Consider the following 19,933-nt stretch of genomic DNA (forward strand, 5'->3'; position numbering starts at 1 on the left):
GGTTGACTCGTTGTGTGGCCTTAGGCAAGATACTTAACCTCTGAGATTTCTCAACTTCCTCAAGTGAAAAAAATGTCTTGTTAAGTTATAGCGACATTTACATAAATGAAAAAAAGCACACTAAAACACCTAGTACATTGTCTTCCATGGTATCTTAATAATATAATTATACATAGTAATCTTAATATATAGGTCAGTACTATATGTTATATTAGTATGTTGTTAAATAATAATGTCATAGTGTCAATAAATAATAATTAAATTAACTAATGTGATATATATAATTTTTATTAATTGGCATATGTTATATAAATTAAAATTAATTATATATTAGTTATTTATATTATATGTTATTATATTATACTAGAGGCCCGGTACACGAAATTCGTGCACTTGGGTGGGGGGTGTCTCGCAGCGTCAAGCCCCCGCTGGCGCTCATGGTACCCCCGGCTTCACCACACAGAGCCACGGGACCCACCTACGCACTGTGCATGCAGCATCAAGTCCCCTCCCACTCGCACACACCTCGCCGCACACGCAGCCCCGCCCACTGCATGCACCTGCTGCACATGCAGCCTGCTGGTGATGGGTTGTTATGGTGTGAGGGGGTCACAGCATGAGGGCATCACAACCACATAGCCTTTTATTATATAGGATCTAACATATATAATATCAGATAAAATGTGTATGTATATTAATATATAACATAATACATATAACATATTATATGCTAATATATAGTAACATAGCATAATACCATTAATATATCATAATATGATATCTCCATAAATGCTAATTATTATTAAAAATAATTATTTAATGTGGAAGAAACATATCTTTAACAAATCACTGCAATGTTTTACCTGGCTGTTATTCTCTTTTATGAGTAAATTCAAACCGAGATGGACAGTAAATGCATCTAATACTTGTTGCTATATCCCTTTACATTCTCTTCCAGAAACCTGTTATTGATTGCATGTCAGAAGATGGTTACAAGTTGGATCGAATTAATGGTGAAATTCAATTCCACAATGTGACCTTCCACTATCCTTCCAGACCAGAGGTGAAGGTAAGTACCAATCTTTCCTTCAGGAACAACAGCATTTTATTCTTGATGATTCATTTCCAGAGCCATGAATTGCTTGTTTTTCTGAAGCATGATTCAGTTTCTAGAAACATGGGACAGAAGCATGTTTCTCTGGAAGTGTCCTTGGGTGTCATGTTATTTCTCAGGCACCAAACCACATTCCTTCATAATGACAGTGTTGTGCAAATCCCTTTGGTAGGAACACAGTCTGGCAACACTTTCCGGTTAAGTCACCTTTATGATTCTGTTGAAATGAGTGTGTCAGGCCCTGTTATTGTAACCATGAGTTCAATAAAATGCAAGGCAATCAGACCAATTAAGAAGTACAACTATGTCAAACCACCTCCTTAGAGAGTACAGAAGGTAGAACACTCAGAGTAGGAAGGATATGAAGTAGCAAAGGAAAACAGCTCACTTTGCAGTTTTTTACTTGCTATCTGTAATTTCATCAGGGCCAATATATCAGTCCTTGGTGCAAAGGTAATCTTGTGATATGCTCATAAGTCACTCATGGTGAAGAAAATTTAGTTTTCCTGTATCTACTGAACAAGTATATTTAAAGGCAATTTACTCTACAGGAAAATTAGGATCTACTCCCCCTGAATGAATTGGCTTTGAAATGAGACTTATTCCTCATTTTTTAAAGGAGTACCTCTAGCCACCCTTTCTTAATAATATTTCTGTTATCCCCACAGAATTAAATTCCATGAAACTTAATTTGATAATGCATACCTATAATGCAGATAAACACACACACATATACACTTTCATTATATATATATGTATATATATATATATATAGTATAAGTACATATATTAAGATTATGTTTATGAAGTAAATTTTTTATTAATGTTATATATTACACATATATGTAAACATTAACTGTCACAACAAATAAAAGTACTTGTGAAATATAAACCACAAGGTGGTGTTCATTCAATAATGATCTTTGAAGGAATGGCTCAATACTTCCTTTATAATATTTGTTCAGAACCAGCTCATAATAGCTGTTCAACAAATACCAGTTGAATTGAAACATAGTCATTTCATTTGTTTTATCTGCTATTTACAATACCTAGAGTTTATTTTAATAAAATCTTCTTACTTAGACCTGTAAATATTCTTCACTCATATCACAAGAGTGTATTTAGCCTTGCTGGGTGCCATGATGTATTGAGACTATGGTGATATTAAAAAAAAAAAAAAAGAGCATACTCAATGCCCGCCTGCCCTAGGGGAAGATTACAGTCCAGTAAGTAAAAGTTTGTAAGCCTGACCCTGTAGTGTGGAATGAAAGACTTGTGAGATTTTGACACATAGAGCACCCCAAACCACCTCTACATAATAAGTACAAAAATCACCACTGAATTAGTGATGGGAAAATATCCAACACATGGTTATAAGTTAGCTTTTTTTCCTTCCCTTTCTAGGCTTACCAGCATTTAATCTCTACTTTGAACAGAGTTTTGTATCTAGCAAATATACCACAAACATCTGTTAGATACAGTTATTCATTCAAATAATATGCTCACACACAATACAAGTGTATGACAGCTTAAACTTTGAAAACTGGCTTATTAACATGTGTTTAGTAAATTCGTATTATTTTTCTAACTTAATGGCTTTCTTCCCTTAACTAATTGGGACCGTCTTCTTGAGATATCCTAGTATGTCAGGATGTTTTAAATGAGATTCCGGAACATCTAAAAGTGGACATGGTTGATTTACTTTAACTTCAAGTGTTACCGCACATCATTTTATTTGTTGGCCACAGCTTTCAGCTAAATAATAAGTAATGTGCTGAATGCTAAAACTTCATCCTAGGCACTGTTTACTAATTTGCTGCTTATTCATGGTTGCAGGGTACAATTAAACAAACACAATATCCTCACAAAGCATCCTAACTTGCAGCCTAGCTGCTGACATTGTTCTTTCCTTTTCTCTGCAGATTTTAAATAACCTCAGCATGGTCATCAAACCAGGGGAAATGACGGCTGTGGTAGGATCCAGCGGAGCTGGGAAGAGCACAGCCCTGCAGCTCATCCAGCGATTCTACGACCCCAGTGCAGGCATGGTGTGTGTCTTCCAGAAACTTCTCACTCCATGGGATGAGAAAGTGCAAATGGTGGCATCTTAATCAAGCCCAAAGGCTTAGAATTCACTGAGATCATCCTGACACATGTGGGGTTGACTTAATGACTTTGACTGCTGTGGCTGCACTAATTCTCTGCATGACCATGTTCACTGAACAACCAGTCCATTCTCTGAGTGATGGAACTGGCTGTGCAGATACACTCCAAGTGGCTGCCTCCTCAGTGAACTAAAGTTTTTATTTATTTCTTTGTATAATAGCAAAATTATTATTGTTCTCCTGAAGCTCTTCAAATGCTAAGTATAGGAAAGCTTCCACGGCCGGAATTAACAGAGAACAATTCATTTATTATAGCTTTGAGAAGTTAGGTTTTAAAATATATATATAATTTCACAAACTACTTAATTTTTTCTTGTTTATTTGATTATAAACATAAACTGAAAGTAAGAAAATAAATATTAATAATTTCCATTTATCAGATATTATAATTAAAATACTTTATAAAAATGATTACTTATTTTCACAATGATCATCAAAAGTAAATATCAGTTTACAGATGAGGAAGAAGAGTCAGAGAGATTGATTGTTGCCCCCAGGTCTGTTAAGTGCTAAAGGCTTTTCACTCTCTAAATCATTCTTATCAAGATAGAATCGTTTGAGTACATATTAAATACTTGAATGCAATGAATTCTCTATAGTGCATGTACTGTTACACTAACATGGCAAACAAACCAGAATTTTCCTATGTCAGAAGACATCATTCTCTGATTGGATATTCTTGGCCTCATACCAGCACAACTATACTCTAAATATATTAAAATCATGGTTTCTTTATGTAACGTTTTTGTTAATAGTCATTTTAATTTTCTCATTCCACTCACAGTTTCAATTGCTGTTGAAAAGCAAAGTACTATTTTGGTGAATCTTACTTTACTTTGTAGTAAAGTAAGCTTTACTATAAAGAATATATACAAGATAGGAATCATTGCTTATTTTTAATGCATCTTTTGAAGTCCATTTTAGGTCACAAGTCAAAACATAGTGCCTGGCCACAGTGGCTCAGTGGTTGAGCATTGACCTATGAACCAGGAGGTCACAGTTCAAGTCCCAGTCAGGGCACATGCTGAGGTTGGGAGCTTGGTCCCGAGAGGGGGGCGTGCAGGAGTTAACCAATGATTCTCTCATCATTGATGTTTCTATCTCTCTCTCCCTCTCCCTTCCTCTCAGAAATCAATAAAAATATATTTTAAAAAAACATAGTAAAAATAGTCAAAGTATGGTGAATAACTGACTGTACTCTTTTTGTTGTTGTTGTTAATCCTCACCTGAGGATATTTTTCCATTGATTTTTTTTTTTTTTTGAGATAGTGGAAGGGAGAGAGACACATGTGACTGTACTATTTATTGAGGAAGTAAAATCCTTTCCCAATCACGCTAAATAAAGAGACTTTTACATCATTTATGTTTCTACAATGAATTATCCTATATCTATATTTGATTTCAATTATGCTAGTATATTGTCATTCTTATATAAACAACCATATTATAAGAGGAATTGTTTCCATTACCATCTTGTTGGTCTCTATTTTTTCTCCCCATGGGTTAAGTACAACATAGTATTATGATTCAGACCCTGAAGGATTCTGAGAGATGTGATGTTGTGCTCATGTTCTCTAGGTGACTTTGGATGGCCATGACATTCGCTCTCTTAACATTCAGTGGCTTAGAGCTCAGATTGGAATTGTGGAGCAAGAGCCTGTTCTGTTCTCCACCACCATTGCAGAGAATATTCGCTATGGCAGAGAGGGGGCGACGATGGAAGATATAGTCCAAGCTGCTAAGGAAGCCAATGCCTATAACTTCATCATGGAGCTGCCACAGGTACCCCTAGCCTCTCATTCAGAGGGAAACTCATGAATTGTAAAAGGGAAAAAAGTTCTATGAGATGTATTTCTTTGCATTTGAATCCTAAATCATTAAATTCGTAATGTCATGTTTTTGTGTCATGCTGGAAAAGTACCATGAGTTTTCCCCTTTGTTTGAAACCATGTTGTTAATCTACTGAAAGTCTACCAAGCTGGGGAATGTTCTTTTAAACGCTCCTTTTGACATTGATACAATTTCCTTATTCTATCTATTAAGCATTTGTCAAAGCAGATGATAAATTTGTTATGTGGCAATAACTTGCACGATGCTCTTTTGATGTCTCCCATGATCGTTTAATTTTCTTATACTTAGGTGGCTAATATGTGTCCTCAGCACTGTATCTAACACATTCCAAAATTCCTCCTCTATATTCATTTTCAGCAACAATGACAACAAAACCAATTCCATATTATTATATGAATTTTGCTTGAGGCTAATGGTTAGCTAAGTCAAAGAAGCGTTGTTATTCGTTAAAACATATATAATGCTTCCTACAAACCAGGCATTGTTCTAAGCATTTTAATTTATTAATTCATTTAGCCCTCTGAGGGGTCAAATAACTTGCTCAAGGCAGGAGAGACAAGGTTCACACTCAGGTGGTCTGGCTCCAGAGTCTGTAATCTAGAACAATTTCTAGTCCACCTTCTAAATTTCCTGTATGAATAGGATTACAGCCATGAGTATACTAGTAATATAGCCTAGTGACTAAAGAGCATAAAACTCTGGCATCACACTTCCTCCATGCAGGCCCCAGCTTCTCCACTTGCAAGCTTTGTAAACTTGGAGAAGTTACCTTACCCCCTTGCACCCCAGCATTTCCTTATCTATTAATTGAGGGGAATAGTAGCACCTACCTCATGGGACATCTGTGAGGACTAAATGAGATGATATGTGTAAAGCTCAGCTCTGTGCTTTCTTTATACATGGTAGGTGCTCAACTCACATTGGCTAATAATATGCAAGATGAGAGTCTGACCTGTTGTGAGGTTCCAATATAATGCTAGACATGCAAGATACTTGGCAACTCTTTGCTGTCGATAGTGATGGTCATAAAGGTGGTTTGGTATTTCACAATATAAAGACAGCTTTAGCATTGTGTTTTTCTGTGTTGTCTAGCTAGAGAAAAGAGATGAGATCTGATAAGTGCTCTAATCCTCTAAAATGGACTTTCAGGATCTCAATCAACTTTTAGTTTGGTGGAAACATTTTATTTGAAGTTGAGCTAAGCAGAAACATTTATACAGCCAGTGAACCTGGGAATAAGAGATTAAATCAATTTTTTAAAATCTTAAACACAAATATTGATGAGACCTGTTTCAGGAAAGGGTATTTCAGTGAAAGTTAGACCTATGAAAATTCATGTTTGAGGAGGAAGCTAGAAAGGACCTCATGATGGATTAGTCAGGAGTCTTCAAATTCTTCCTATTCATGACTGGGCTCACTTTCTTCCTAGCAATTTGACACTCTTGTTGGAGAAGGAGGAGGCCAGATGAGTGGCGGCCAGAAACAAAGAGTAGCCATTGCTAGAGCCCTGGTTCGAAATCCCAAGATCCTGCTTTTGGACATGGCCACCTCGGCACTGGACAATGAGAGCGAAGCCATGGTGCAAGAGGCACTGAGTAAGGTTTGTGGAAAGTCTGAGTTCATTTTACATGTGGAAATGTTTGTGCTGTTGTAGGAAAGACTGCTTATTGAGTGGGTGGGGGAGAGAGAGAGAGCGAGAGAAAGAGGCTACATGGGTCGGTGTATCCAGTCTGTTTAGAAAATATTGGCTGACTGCAATGTTCCTCACAATTGAACAGAAGACAGTTATGATTTGCTTCCAGAAGTTGCACATGTAAAAGTTAAAATCTTGTTAGGTCTAACTTAAAATCTGTGAGTTTTATTTTATTTCTTTTTTAATCCTCACCTGAGGATATTCTGCCATTGATTTCTCAGAGAGAGTGGAAGAGAGAGGGAAAGACAGAGAGAAATATTGATGTGAGAGAAACACATTGATTGGTTGCCTCCTGCACTTGTCCTGACCAGGGTCGGGCCAGGGAGGATCCTGCAACTGAGGTATGTGCCCTTGACCAGAATCAAACCCAGGAATCAAACCTCTGCAGGCCAGCACTCTATCCACTGAGCCAAACTGACTAGGGCAAAATTTATGAGTTTTAAATTTTCCTTTTTTGTTTTTAGCTGTTGATTAATAGCAACAACTGGACCAACAATGTGAGAAAGTGTGCTGGCTATTTCTAATGTCTGCACAGCCTATTTAAGGATTCTCCCAGGGACTGAGGCTCTGACTTACTTGTGAATTCCGAGATGAACCAAAGGTCGATGCCAGCTCTGTCTTACAGTCTCAGTTAATGGTGCACTATGCATTGTTACAGATTCAGCATGGGCATACCATCATTTCAGTCGCTCATCGCCTATCCACGGTTAGAGCTGCAGATGTCATTATTGGTTTTGAACATGGTGCAGCAGTGGAAAGAGGTACACATGAAGAACTGTTGGAAAGAAAAGGAGTTTACTTCACTCTAGTGACTTTGCAAAGTCAAGGAGATCAAGCCCTTAATGAGGAGGGCATTAAGGGTAAGTGCCTTGTTCATTATGCTTCTATATTATATTAAATAGTTAATGTATTAATGCTTTATGTTTTTCTATGCATTTTAATATACACTGTCTTATTTGTTCTCCCAAAAGCCCTTGGAGGTATTATGTAAATGATACAGGAAAGGACAGGCACTCAGGAGGTTCAGTTATCTGATCAAGTCATAGAGCCCAGGTGTTCTGTTGAAGAACATTCAACTTCATCCCTCCCTCTTACCCCACTCCCCCTGCCCACACACACACTTTGCAAATAAGAGAGACTCTCTATAGTGTCTTGCACACAGTAGGAGCTCTATTCTTGTTGGTTGAGTGAATGAATCAATGACTAAAATGTTTTGTGCTTATTTTCACTAATGTAAATAGATACTTCAGGCCCTAGCACACCTTCTCTTTTTCAATCTGAATTTTCAGTTTTGGTGGTTTATCTCAACCTACATTAATCAACCACTCCACACTTTCTCTACCATGTCACATATCAATTTTTGAACTCCACTGGGTATAATTGTATAGTTACAGACTATACAATTATATAATTGTATAGTTACAGACTATACAATTATATAATTATATAACTTTATACATAGAACATGTGTGATTTATTCTGAAATGTTTTTTTTTTTTTTAAATTTGGTGAGTCTGTCATTTTTTTCCTCCTTCTAGTGGGCTTCCCTTAAGGTTTTTATGATTCTTGCTATAAGATATCTGTTTCTGTGGCGATAACACATAGGTTATTATACATATGTAGTTTGAAAGATTCAATCTTGCCGATTATTTTGAAATTTTTTGTTAGAATGTGCCGGACAAGGGTTTTTTACTTATTGCAATAAAGTTAATAGTTAATGTCTGTTTTAGCATCAGGCATGGTAATTATGTGCGAGGCAAGCATAGTAAGTAATTTTATTTTGATATGGTTCTGTTTATTGCATACACTAAGGAATCCCTCATGCTGTGTTGAAATAGGAAAAGATGACACTGAAGGTGCTTTACTTGAGAGCAAACAGACCTTTCGCAGAGGGAGCTACCGGGCTAGTTTAAGGTAAGTTTGAGCCATGGGGCAGATTTTAAGGTTTTCAAATATTCTTAGGATTCTTAGGTAATATTTTGGGTACTACCAGGAAAGCCCTAAGCACAGGCCCAAGTCTTGTGTAATAAGAACATGCAAATGAATTCTTGGTTGCTATATCGACAGTCCTGTTTCTAATTAATGGGGAGTTTTTGTTTAACTTTAGCTTCTTATTTTATTAGGGTTAGGGTCATGATAGAGCTGCTCTATAGTTAAAATGTTGTTTATTGAACTTAGAAACATGGTTGTTTTAGAAAATATCTGTATTGAGTCTTTCCCACCAAAGCTAACTGTGGTATGAATTACCATCTTACATGGAGGTCAGATTCATTTCTTTAGCTCTACTCTTTAACCTTCTTAGTTGCAATTGAATTCAAATATTTTTTCCAGAGTAACCTTCTGAAGTCAAATCATGTTTTAGTTCAATGAAATAAGAAATGCATTTTCTAATGTTTAAAGATAATTTCCCCAAACATCGGCTATGTATTTATTTAGTTTATATTTTAGGTTTTTATTTTTCTATGGATAAATATATCAGTATTCACTCTCAAAACATATTTTTGCTGTTGTACACTGTTAGTAAGACTGTAAATTTAGGCTTTCATCCTGGTTTAAGTGTTTTAATAAAATAATTCCTTTAATATTAAAAAGATTCGTTTTCTCAAGTTAAGATACTACAGTAGGCAATGAACTGACAGCATATTTCTCTAACATTTTCTTACATTTCTAGATCATTTAATTCAGGACTTGCTCATTCAAGATAACTAGCTAATCATTTATTGAAAAATGGCTAAAGAGCTTAAAACAAAACATTCAGGTAACAACTTCAAGTAGTACAAACATAAATTTATTTATTTTTAATATTCAAAGGGTAGTTCACTAAGTTTATGCTTAGAGTTTTTTATTTTTCCTTTGGAGCACAGATCATTCAGAAAAATTTCATGAAATGCTAGTTTTATTGAATTTAGAAAAGAATAAATTGATAGCGTGATGAACCAAATTCCACCTGTTCTAAATAGTTTACTTACAATGTGTTATCAGGACCAGATAACCATTTTAATACAAACATTTCCTATTTGACCATTTGTTCTCACAAAGTCTAGATTTTGGTGACTAGGATGAGAAATCCAGAAATACAATCTATACACAGAAAGAAGCTATTAACTTCCTGCAGAGAAAGATTTATAACTTTAAATGAGAAGATGGTTAAAAATATCTCATTGTGTAGGCTGACAGATTTTTAATTTTTTTTTTGCTAAAAGATGACTAAGTGGAATGTTAATTTGTATCTTATTTCCTTGTCTAAGGTCTTTCTGAAGGCTAAGTCTCTCTTTAGTCATAGATTTTAGATTCAAGAACAATTTAATGGATGAAGAAATTAATTTTCTAAATAATAATGTTGAGAGCAAGTATTTATTCAGCTAACTTATTTCCCAATTTAGCTGCTTTTGTTTGTGTTGAGAAGTAGTAAAGCAGCTTCTGAGAAAGGGAGTGGCAGATTTGTAGGTTTCTGGAAGGGCTTAGGTAGAATTATAACTCTGGTGTTTATGGTAGATTAGAGGGGGAACTGCCTGGCAGATAGGGTGCCTGCTGAGCTGTCTCATTGGGACAGCCTATCCTAGACAGGTGGAATGGTGTGAGGGATAGGAAGGGAGGGAGAGAGAGAGACTTATGAAATGTAATATTAAAGTAAAAATCTGAGGGGACAAGGATATAGGTCTTCCCATGCTCAGACTAGAAGGTAGTCAAGTATATTTTGACACCTTCTTCTCTTCATATACTCCTACTATGGCTTCTAATGCTCTGAGTTTTATTTCAGCCCCATGAACTTAAGTCTCAGCCCTGTCATGCACTCTGCTCTCTCCAGGTGACACATGTCTATTCCTTACACCATCTGGACAAGACAGTTCCACCTTAGTTACCAAACTTAAATGACTCCGTTGCTGTAGCTTCAGGTCAGGTGGGGAGGGAAAAGGGGTGCCCCAGAAGAAGCCAGTGTGGTAGCAGGCAGTAGGAGATAAGGAGTGGCTTCATGCCTGTTCATAATGAGGTTTGGCAAGAGTTTGAATGTGTAAGAGCAAGGAACAGGGAGGAATTGAGATAAATGCACCTTGTTGAAACTGGGTGACTAAGAGGATGGCAGTACCATTAACAGAACGCGGTAACAAATTAGATTAATTAAGTTGATGTGTTACTGCCTTCTCAAGAAGGCTAAAGGAGCATGTGTAATAGGCAGGCACCACCCTGATATTGGTTTTAGTCCAATTGCACCTGGATACAAAGGATAGAGGCTTGTGAATGGTTCCATCTGGATTGCACTAAGCAGTTGTCATAGGTCTCTTCATCTCTTACATTGCTCTCTTACACCATATGACTTCCAATTAAGTGCTTTAATCAGGAAACTTCCCTCCTCCCAAGTCTTCAGCATTGCCTTTGTCACTGAAGACACTGTTTGCAAATGAATGAAAACCTAACTCGACCTGGTTTAACCTTTAAAGGGAGAGAAGCAGTTGACTTTGACTTAAGGAATAGTCCCAGGAGGATGCTTTGGCTTCAGGAGAGGCTCGGGTGTCAGTGGTTTGTCCAAGTCTCTCTCCTCAGCTCTACTTTTTTTTTTTCACTATTGGCTTTATTTTAGGGGAAATTCTTTCCTTAAGAGTTTCAACATAATTGCCGTCAGCTCCCAATGCTATATATTCTCAAGCTTAATCTAGAGGAGAGTAGAATCTCTTTCCCAGAAATCGCAGGAAAATGAAACAAAACAACCTGAACCAATCACTTTCTATATCTGTCCTGTACTAAGTATATCTAATGAGTGTTCCTGTTCTCTCCTCTCTTCATGCTTCCATTTACACTGTTCTCTCAATTAGAAATGCTTTTCCTTCTAGTCTACAAAAACCCAAGCCCTACCTTAGTCACCTCTTCCAAGAAGCCTTCTATGGTAACATCTACCATACATGTCTTTTTCCTTTACATTTTCATACTCTTTATTCAAACCTGCCTTATAGCACTTAGCACATTTTTCCTTACATCAGGATTGGGTGTATATGTGTTGCTCCTCTATACGATTTAAGTTCCTTGAGGCACAAGTCTGTCATTGACCAGTCTTTGTATCCCCAACAGCACCTGGAATATTGCATGCTGTAGGTGCCCAATAAACTTCTGTTGAATGAATGAATGAATGCTGGGGTCCAACCCCAGCAGGTCCAGGGGTCCCCAAAGGTGTGGACGGAGTCGGCAAAGAAGGAATGACATGAAGGCAGTGTTCAGTTCATCAGAAGAGTTGGGTTCTCTAGCCAGGATCTCCAGCCAAGTTCTGTAGCCATGTTCTCTTGCTAGGTTCTCCATCCAGCTTCTCCAGCCAGGTTCTGTCACCAGGTTCTTTAGCCAGGTTCTATCCAGGTTCTTTTGCCATGTTCTGTCTAGGTTCTCCAGTGAAGTTCTGTAGCCAGGTTCTGTCCAGGATCTTTTGCCATGTTCTCTGGCTAGGTTCTGGTTAGGATCTGATGGTTATTGTCTTGTTACATCCGTATTTATACCAGCTGATTTTAATCCTGTCAATTTCTATTACAAAGGTTAGGGCGTTTCTCATCTCCATTCCAGGGAGTAAAGATTATGTAGCTTAACTACCCGCCTGGCACTTAATTAAGGGGTTGTATCCCCTCCCTAACCTCAGGGAAAAATCCCCACCTGGGGAAACAACCTTTCTCGGAGAGGTGATCTTGGTTAAAACACATAGCGCCAAGAAGGTGAGCAAACATATTAAGAACAGTATGCCATATATGCCAGGTCCCTTGAAACAGCAAGGATGGACCGGCTCCCAGCAAATGAACACATCAAGTTAAATTATATTTCAATAAAATTAAATGCATCGCTAAGGGTGATATATAGCCTGGATAATATGTCACTAGGGGTTCTATTTCCTTTCAGACTAGCTCATTTGTATAGAGGTGGCAAAACTTTGAAGTATACAAAGTATAAGGTGATGGGGGGGAGGCAGGGATGGGTAGATAAAAATACAGCCAGAAGGGAAGGAAAGGCAATGACCTATTGCTATGATAGCAATTAGCAGAGCCATGTGGGTTCAGAATGGATTTGAGTCATACACCTTTTTCTGGTAAACTAGTAGGACAACTTTGCCCCCCTTCTTTTTCTCCCTTCTGGGTCAAGGTCTAGCTTAGGGCCCAGAGCAACCCCACTGATTAATTCTGCCCTAAGAATAACTCTGTCTAGTCTAATCAGAAAGATCCCTTATCTGGTTACCAGGTGACCTGGAAAACATTTCTGTTTATTTGACACATGTCTTGTAAACTTGGATACCAGTTGACTTCTGTTCCAACCTGCCCACAATCTACAAACGGTTTCATCTTTTTATTTACAGAGCTTCCATCCGGCAACGCTCCAAGACTCAGCTTTCTTACCTGGTACATGAACCTTCATTAACTGGTGTTGATCATAAATCTACTTATGAAGAAGACAGAAAGGTCAGGCACCAATCACTCATGGGGGAATAGAAGAAGCCTCTCCTGGGGACTATTGTATGCAGGCCTAGAATATGAGCTTTCAGGGCCTATATCTAGTAATATTTCACTGCCGGACTAAAGGGGAGAACATATTAAGACCTGATGGAAACTCTAAATTTTACGCAATGTTTTTAAAGAAACATATATTAATTAATTACTTTTAAGAATGCGTGGTAACTAAAACTGGACTATTAATGGTTAATAGTTCTTAAATGTACCATTCTAGTAAACACAGGCAAATTACATGTTCTTAGCAGATTACTTGATTATGTAGGCATCCTTTTAAAGTTTTTAAGAATATCTGAAAACTTTTTCCTTCCAAAATTTTAAGTCTCTTTCTTAAATTGTAACAACCTTGGCAAAAGTGTTTGATCAACAAACATATTTGATAAGGCTAACCTTATACACGTTATCACAAATTTTTTTAATTGACATACAAAATACCTTACAAAATGACCCCCACAATAAGTCTAGTTACCATCTGTGGTAACTAATCAATACTATTAATTTTAACACAATTCCAAACAACACAAAGATGAAAGAGATAGGAGAAGGCTCAACCCATATCCTATATAATAAAAGGCTAATATGCAAATTGTCCCCTCGGGAGTTTGACCCGGAGACAAGGAGTTCGATTGCTTGCTATGATGTGCGCTGACCACCAGGGGGTGGTGAGGAACATGGTGGGCAACTAGTGGCAGTGGCGGAGTGCTGAGGCAGTGAGGGAAGGAGGAGGCGGGAAGGCTGGGAAGCGGGGAACCTGATCGGCCCTGATCACCGGCCAGGCCTAGGGACCCTACCCGTATACAAATTTTGTGCACCGGGCCTCTAGTAGAATATAAAACTTTCTTCATTGGGATGCATGTATCCAGAGCTGTTGTGGGCACTAACTTTCACATAAAGTGACCATCCTCCTCCCGAAATCATTGCATTTTAATCATTGCACTTCATTCTTCAGCCCTGACACTCTCACTTTTGATCCCCCATTACTCTTCACATGACTCTTTTCATGGAACTCTTCTTATTAAACTTTATTTGAGGTCATATTGTCTTATCCCCTTGCTAAACTATAAGCTTCTTAAAGTTAGTGACTATATATTATTTGTATTTGTATCAACTTGGGCACCTTGCTCAGTGCCTGCACCTACTAGGACATCAGAAGATTTTAAAACTAGTATAAAAAATGGAATTGCTACAATAAAATAAAGCCTAAACCACTATTTATCAAAGCAAATAGTCAGAGAATATTTTAATTACAAGCACAATTATTATGCATGATGTAATTTCAAATTATCTTTAAAAATTCATTTTGGAAGTAATTGTACATTGGCTCAGTGACAGAATTGGAAGAAAGTACAATACTATTTATGACCTTATGACTAAGAAGGACTCTTAAGTTTCTGTTTGCTTTTAGTGTACTAATCATGAATAAGTAGAGATTCCACTACCTAATAGAGTTGTTGTAAGTATGTTTCATAGATGAACACTGTTTCTCTGGAGCAGCAGGATGAACCACAGTGAGAGAAAACATTTAGCAAGCATGATTGCTTACTGCATTTTGCTGGTAAGGACTCAAGCCCCCTTCTGGTTCTAGAAACAGGTATTTCATTTCCGTTCAGGTGCTGCCACTAATAACTACAAGAAGCATGAGGTAGGGAGTTTACTAGAGCTTCCAGGGAGAAAGATCCAAATACGATGTTGAAATTTCAAACAGCAGCACCAATCATAGTCAATTTTTACATTTTTATGTTTTTTTCCCTAGTTTCTGGGCAAACATTTGACAATAAAAGCAAGAGTTGGGAAGAAGAAAAAGGAAATGGGATTTTGCTGTTGTTGTTGTTGAAACTGGTAGATGGCCCAGCATAGTTGCAGAGAACAATTAGATTCCCTGGAGTCACATTCCCATGGACTGCATGTTACTGCAGGGAAAACTCCAAAGGGAGCCATTTAACTAAAGGGAAACAAATCAAATATAGAGATTAGTTTTAGAGACATAACAATGCTCCATGTAATAGTCTACTCATTAGCATTGCAAATTAGAATGGAACAATTAAACTCAATTAAATGTTAACCAGTATAATTTTAAAAAGTGCCACTTTATATTCTCTCTCTAGTTAAGGGAGACATAAAGAAGAACGAGGAAGAAAATAACAGGGAAGCCAATGTGGTTTTGCTAAAACTCCAAAAGGAAAAAGATCTTATGCTTCTATTGATACTGCTTGCTTGTATGATAATTATCTTAGAGCCTTTTAGATTTAAAAAAATCAAACATTTTTAAGAGGAAAACAGTAGACTACAGGTTAATAAATTTTTAATTATGGAGTTTCTAATCCCGGTAAATTTTAAAGTATTTTAAATATTTGGGTTGTTCTAATCCCAAGTAAATTTTAAAGTATTTTTATAGTTCACTAAATTCTGCCCAAGCACTGGTGAAATTCTTCCTTTTTCTCATTTTGATGTGGAAGCTCTAACCTTATCTTCTGTAAAATTGGGAAATGTTATATCTTTTGTTGCAAAAGGTTTAATTACATAAAGAAGAAGTTATCTCCACCTTGTGGTTTCTTAGAGTTTTGACCCTGAAAACTTAGAAGAGAAAGTCTGTTTTGAAACTCTAGTTAGCTGGGTCACAGCTGAGACTGTTGTAATGTACCCCGCGAATCACAGAAGGACGCCTCAAAAAGTCGAATTAAAGAGTCATATTTATTGCAATCCGGGACTATGAGGGGACATTCCCAAATCTCATAGTAATAAGATGGTGGCAAAACCAGACTTATATAGGCAAAAATCACAAAGGTATTGATTACATCCCAAGGTTTGGAATGAGGCACCTGGCTCGCAAAAAAGCAGATTACAGAAGCAAAATTAAGCATGTTAATTACAGTTTCGGGTCCCGGGGTCACTGAATTGACAGAAATACATTATCTAGAGCCTTTGGGTAACCTGGGTTAAATTTAGGCATGTTATCTAAATTATAGTTCTGGGTCTCCGGATCACTGAGTTGATAGAAGCACATTATCTAGAGCCATCAAGGCAATTTAGAGTAATTGCACTGTTCTGGTCTTAGGACCACTGAGTCAACTGGAACACATTACCTGTGGCCACTAAAACAATTTAGGGTAATTGTGCTGTCCTGTTTCCCAGGTACAGAAGAATGTGCTTCGATAACCAGTAAGATCACAATCAATGGGATAGTCATTCAATCAATAAGTCATTCAATCGAATGGGATGACTTATACAATTTAGAAAATCAAAGTAACCTGTCCATTGTTAAACAAAGCAAATAGGTACCATACTTCAAGACTACAGCCCATTTCTCATCCCTCTCCAAGCTGCACTTTTGGCTCCCAGAAATGGGTCTGATTTTAGTGGTAATGCTGATAAAATTCAGCTTAGAATTAGGGGATCCTGCAGCCTAGAGGTTTCAATCTCTGATATCTAGGAAAGAGTTCAGGAAAACTAGAAAAGACAAGGTAGAATATAGGGGTATGGCCTCGCCGGTGTAGCTCAGTCGATTGAGTGTCATCCAATGCAACAAGAGGTTGCTGGTTTGATTCCTGGTCAGAGCACATGCCTGGGTTGTGGGCTTGATCCCCAGTAGGGGCCATGTAGGAAGCAGCCCATTAATGTTTCTCTCTCATTGATGTTTCTATCTCTCTCTCCCTCTCCCTTTCTCTCTCTCTAATATCAATAAAAACACATTAAAAAAAAAAAAGAATGCAGGGGTAGGCAAAAGTAGGCTAATAATAATAAATAATACAATAATAAATAGCAATACTACAAGAATAAACGCTATGTTTTGCATCCTCACAACTGTGAATCTACTTTTGCTCACGTCTGTATATATGAAATCAATTAAACTTGTTGGGGAGGAAACATTTCTTTCTACCCCTCTTGGTTCTTTGGGCTTTGTCTAAGGATTAAATTGGCATATGGGAGCTTCACGATAATATGAGGTTCAAAGACAGATAGGCAATTGAGGCTTAAATATCATCCAGAGCTAAGGGGAAGGTGTTAAGGGTCTGGGACTTCAAAGGGCAGGAAAAATTTCACAGGAAGACAGGAAAAGCAAATGTTTGCCGAGCAAATGTTTGTTTGAAGAGACAAAGGAACATGGAGAATTTGACTAAGCAGGCCTTGCTAAATTCCCTGCTGTCTACCACACCTAGCTCATATTCTTTGTAGTTATCTCTGATTGTATAGCTCCATTCCTGAAATAAGCCTCTATCTAAATTCTTTTAGGCAGAAAGCTGTTCCTGAGATGTTTGTTGCTTAAAAATAGTCAGCATCAAATAATCCTCATACCAAAAAGACATATTTGGGGGGGAGGGGGTGAAATCCTGTTCCCCTGAGTGTCAATTATTAGAAACCCACCACTGTATCATAGCTAACATATAGAATAGGGCTTAGGCATTTGTTTAAAAGGTATGACAGAGACAGGACCCATAAAAGTGACTATCAGTATTTATTCATTTGAAGAACCTCCACTTCTTGTCATAGTTACCATTTCTTTTTTTAAAATATTTTTTTTATTGATTTTAGAGAGGAAGGGAGAGGGATAGAGATATAGAAACATCAATGATGAGAGAGAATCATTGATCAGCTGCCTCCTACGCGCCCCCTACTGGGGATCGAGCCCTCAACCCAGGCACATGCTCTGGCCAGAATCAAACCTTAGTCCGCAGGCTGATGCTCTATCCACTGAGCCAAACCAGCTAGGGCCATAGTTACCATTTCTTAAAGTCACTATTGAGGCAGAAGATCCCATTATTTGGCATGCAGAAACCAGCAAAACAAAATATAGATAGAAGGACATAAAATTTAAATAGGAACTTATATTTTCACCTAACCTATACAAGGAGATGGAAGGAAAGGAAACTGAGAAAAGCCCAGTGTCTAGCATTTAAACATCAACATAGTAGGTTTCATCCATTAAACATTTATTGCACATCTATTATGTGCGAGGTATTGTGTTAGGGATGCAAGGATGAGTGAGGGCCACTGCCCTTCTCCACGCACTGGAGTTGCTAGCAGGATACTTCTTTACATATGATAAACAAGTGAGCACTGTGCAACTTGACGTCACTACCACAGAGGCAGGAACTCTGCAATGAGGAAACACATGCATTTTTATAATTGTATCTCTCTCTTTCAGTTACTGGTTTGCCATGAATTTATTCATCTTTCCTTTAGTCATCTTAATTTATCTTTAGCTTTTTTTGGATGAGTAAATTTATTGGTAGATTTACAAACTCAGAGAGAAAAACATTCCATACATAATTATGTTTTGTTTTATTCTTTTACTATGCCTTTAGCTACACCAAATAAAAGTCAATCAAAAGTAAATTACCCAGGGACAGATTTCTTAGTTTTTGCATCATTCAATCTTGATAGCCACTCTTTTTGGGGGGTAAGAGGACAGTTTCCTTTAAAGTCCAACTTTTAGTAAAAGTGGACAAAAGAAAATTATTCGAATTAGTTAAATTTTGGTTCTTGTTAGTTTATCTTGGATGAGAGCTACTACGCAGAGTTACTTCATATTGCCTTTCAGTGTCTTAGATGTTGTTTAGGGTTGGAGAAATCTTCAGGTATCAGAAGGGCAGAGAAATTTCTGTCATGTAAGGCTATGTGTGGACCATTCTGTGGGGAGCTGGTCCAGGAAATGTTAGAGTTTACTGTTCTAGCTGAGACTGACAAAATGTATAGTCACGTAATAACAGACATTAGTGCTAGAAGGGGTCTTAGTACTGCTGAGGATCTCACAAAATGGGCTTTGTCACCAGAATTAACTGAGGAGTATTTTTTAAAACACACACTCATACTTAGGCTGACTAAATTAGAATAGCTGGTGATGGGACCCAGGAATCGGTGTATTTAATCAAAGATCCACATGAGTTTAGTATGCATCCAAATCTGGACACCAACCACTGTTGAGAACTGTAATGAGTCTGATGTTTGCTCTATTGCAAGTTATCACGTTAGCCTGACACAATTTCATGGATGCTGGCAGAATACACAACAGACCTGAGTCAGAGACAAGATGTTTTGTTAGAGCAACGGCAGTAGCAAGAATAGCATTTACCTCACTGATTCCTTAGCCCAACCTCCACTTTCCCTGAGTTGAATTATGTCTAGGTCCAATGGCATTGAAAGATTGCATCACTTTGCCCTGGCCAGTGGTGCTAAATGGTTAGAGCTTTGGCCGCACACTGAAGAGACATGGGTTTGATTCCCTGTCAAGGGCATATGTACCTGGGTTGCAGGTCTCATCCCCGGCCCCCGTCAGGATCAATGTGCCTGACATCGGTATTTCTCTCTCTCCCCCTCCCTTCCTCCCATCCACTCTTTAAAAGTCAATGGAAATAATATCCTTGGGTGAGGATTAACAACAACAAAAAGATGGCGTCACTTTGGAAAATGGCCTCTTCCAGGGGACATCAGGAAAGCAAGGGAGGTCTCAGCTCCTGACCTGGGAAATCCTGGTCTGTGATGCACAGAGGGCCAGATGATACCCATCAGTGAAGGGAGAGGAATCTCAGGCTTAAGGAGCCTGACTCATAATGGGCAGTAAACACACCTGCCCTTTTCTTGGATTGGAGACACCATCTGTGTCCTCCAAGGCTATTTGCTATACAAACTTCCTTGAAAA

The 19,933-nt window shown here is 37.8% G+C and overlaps 1 protein-coding gene across 3 annotated transcripts in view; it reads left to right on the forward strand.

The window, feature by feature from the left end:
- ABCB11 (ATP binding cassette subfamily B member 11) overlaps positions 1 to 19,933 on the forward strand; it is a 79,197-nt gene that overhangs the window by 33,882 nt on the left and 25,382 nt on the right. For 2 of the 3 annotated variants that reach the window (XM_070423430.1, XM_070423429.1), the window contains exons 11-17: positions 959 to 1,069; positions 3,037 to 3,162; positions 4,858 to 5,061; positions 6,560 to 6,730; positions 7,482 to 7,683; positions 8,668 to 8,737; positions 13,146 to 13,248. In XM_070423430.1, the coding sequence (XP_070279531.1) occupies positions 959 to 1,069; positions 3,037 to 3,162; positions 4,858 to 5,061; positions 6,560 to 6,730; positions 7,482 to 7,683; positions 8,668 to 8,737; positions 13,146 to 13,248 (987 nt within the window). Of the gene's footprint in view, positions 1 to 958; positions 1,070 to 3,036; positions 3,163 to 4,857; positions 5,062 to 6,559; positions 6,731 to 7,481; positions 7,684 to 8,661; positions 8,738 to 13,145; positions 13,249 to 19,933 lie in introns of all 3 variants that reach the window. The other variant, XM_070423428.1, reaches the window with a different exon arrangement.

Source organism: Myotis yumanensis, unplaced genomic scaffold (genome assembly GCF_028538775.1).
Source record: "Myotis yumanensis isolate MYYU_CA2020_CCGP unplaced genomic scaffold, mMyoYum1.0.hap1 SCAF_8, whole genome shotgun sequence".
NCBI classification, from domain to species: domain Eukaryota; kingdom Metazoa; phylum Chordata; class Mammalia; order Chiroptera; family Vespertilionidae; genus Myotis; species Myotis yumanensis.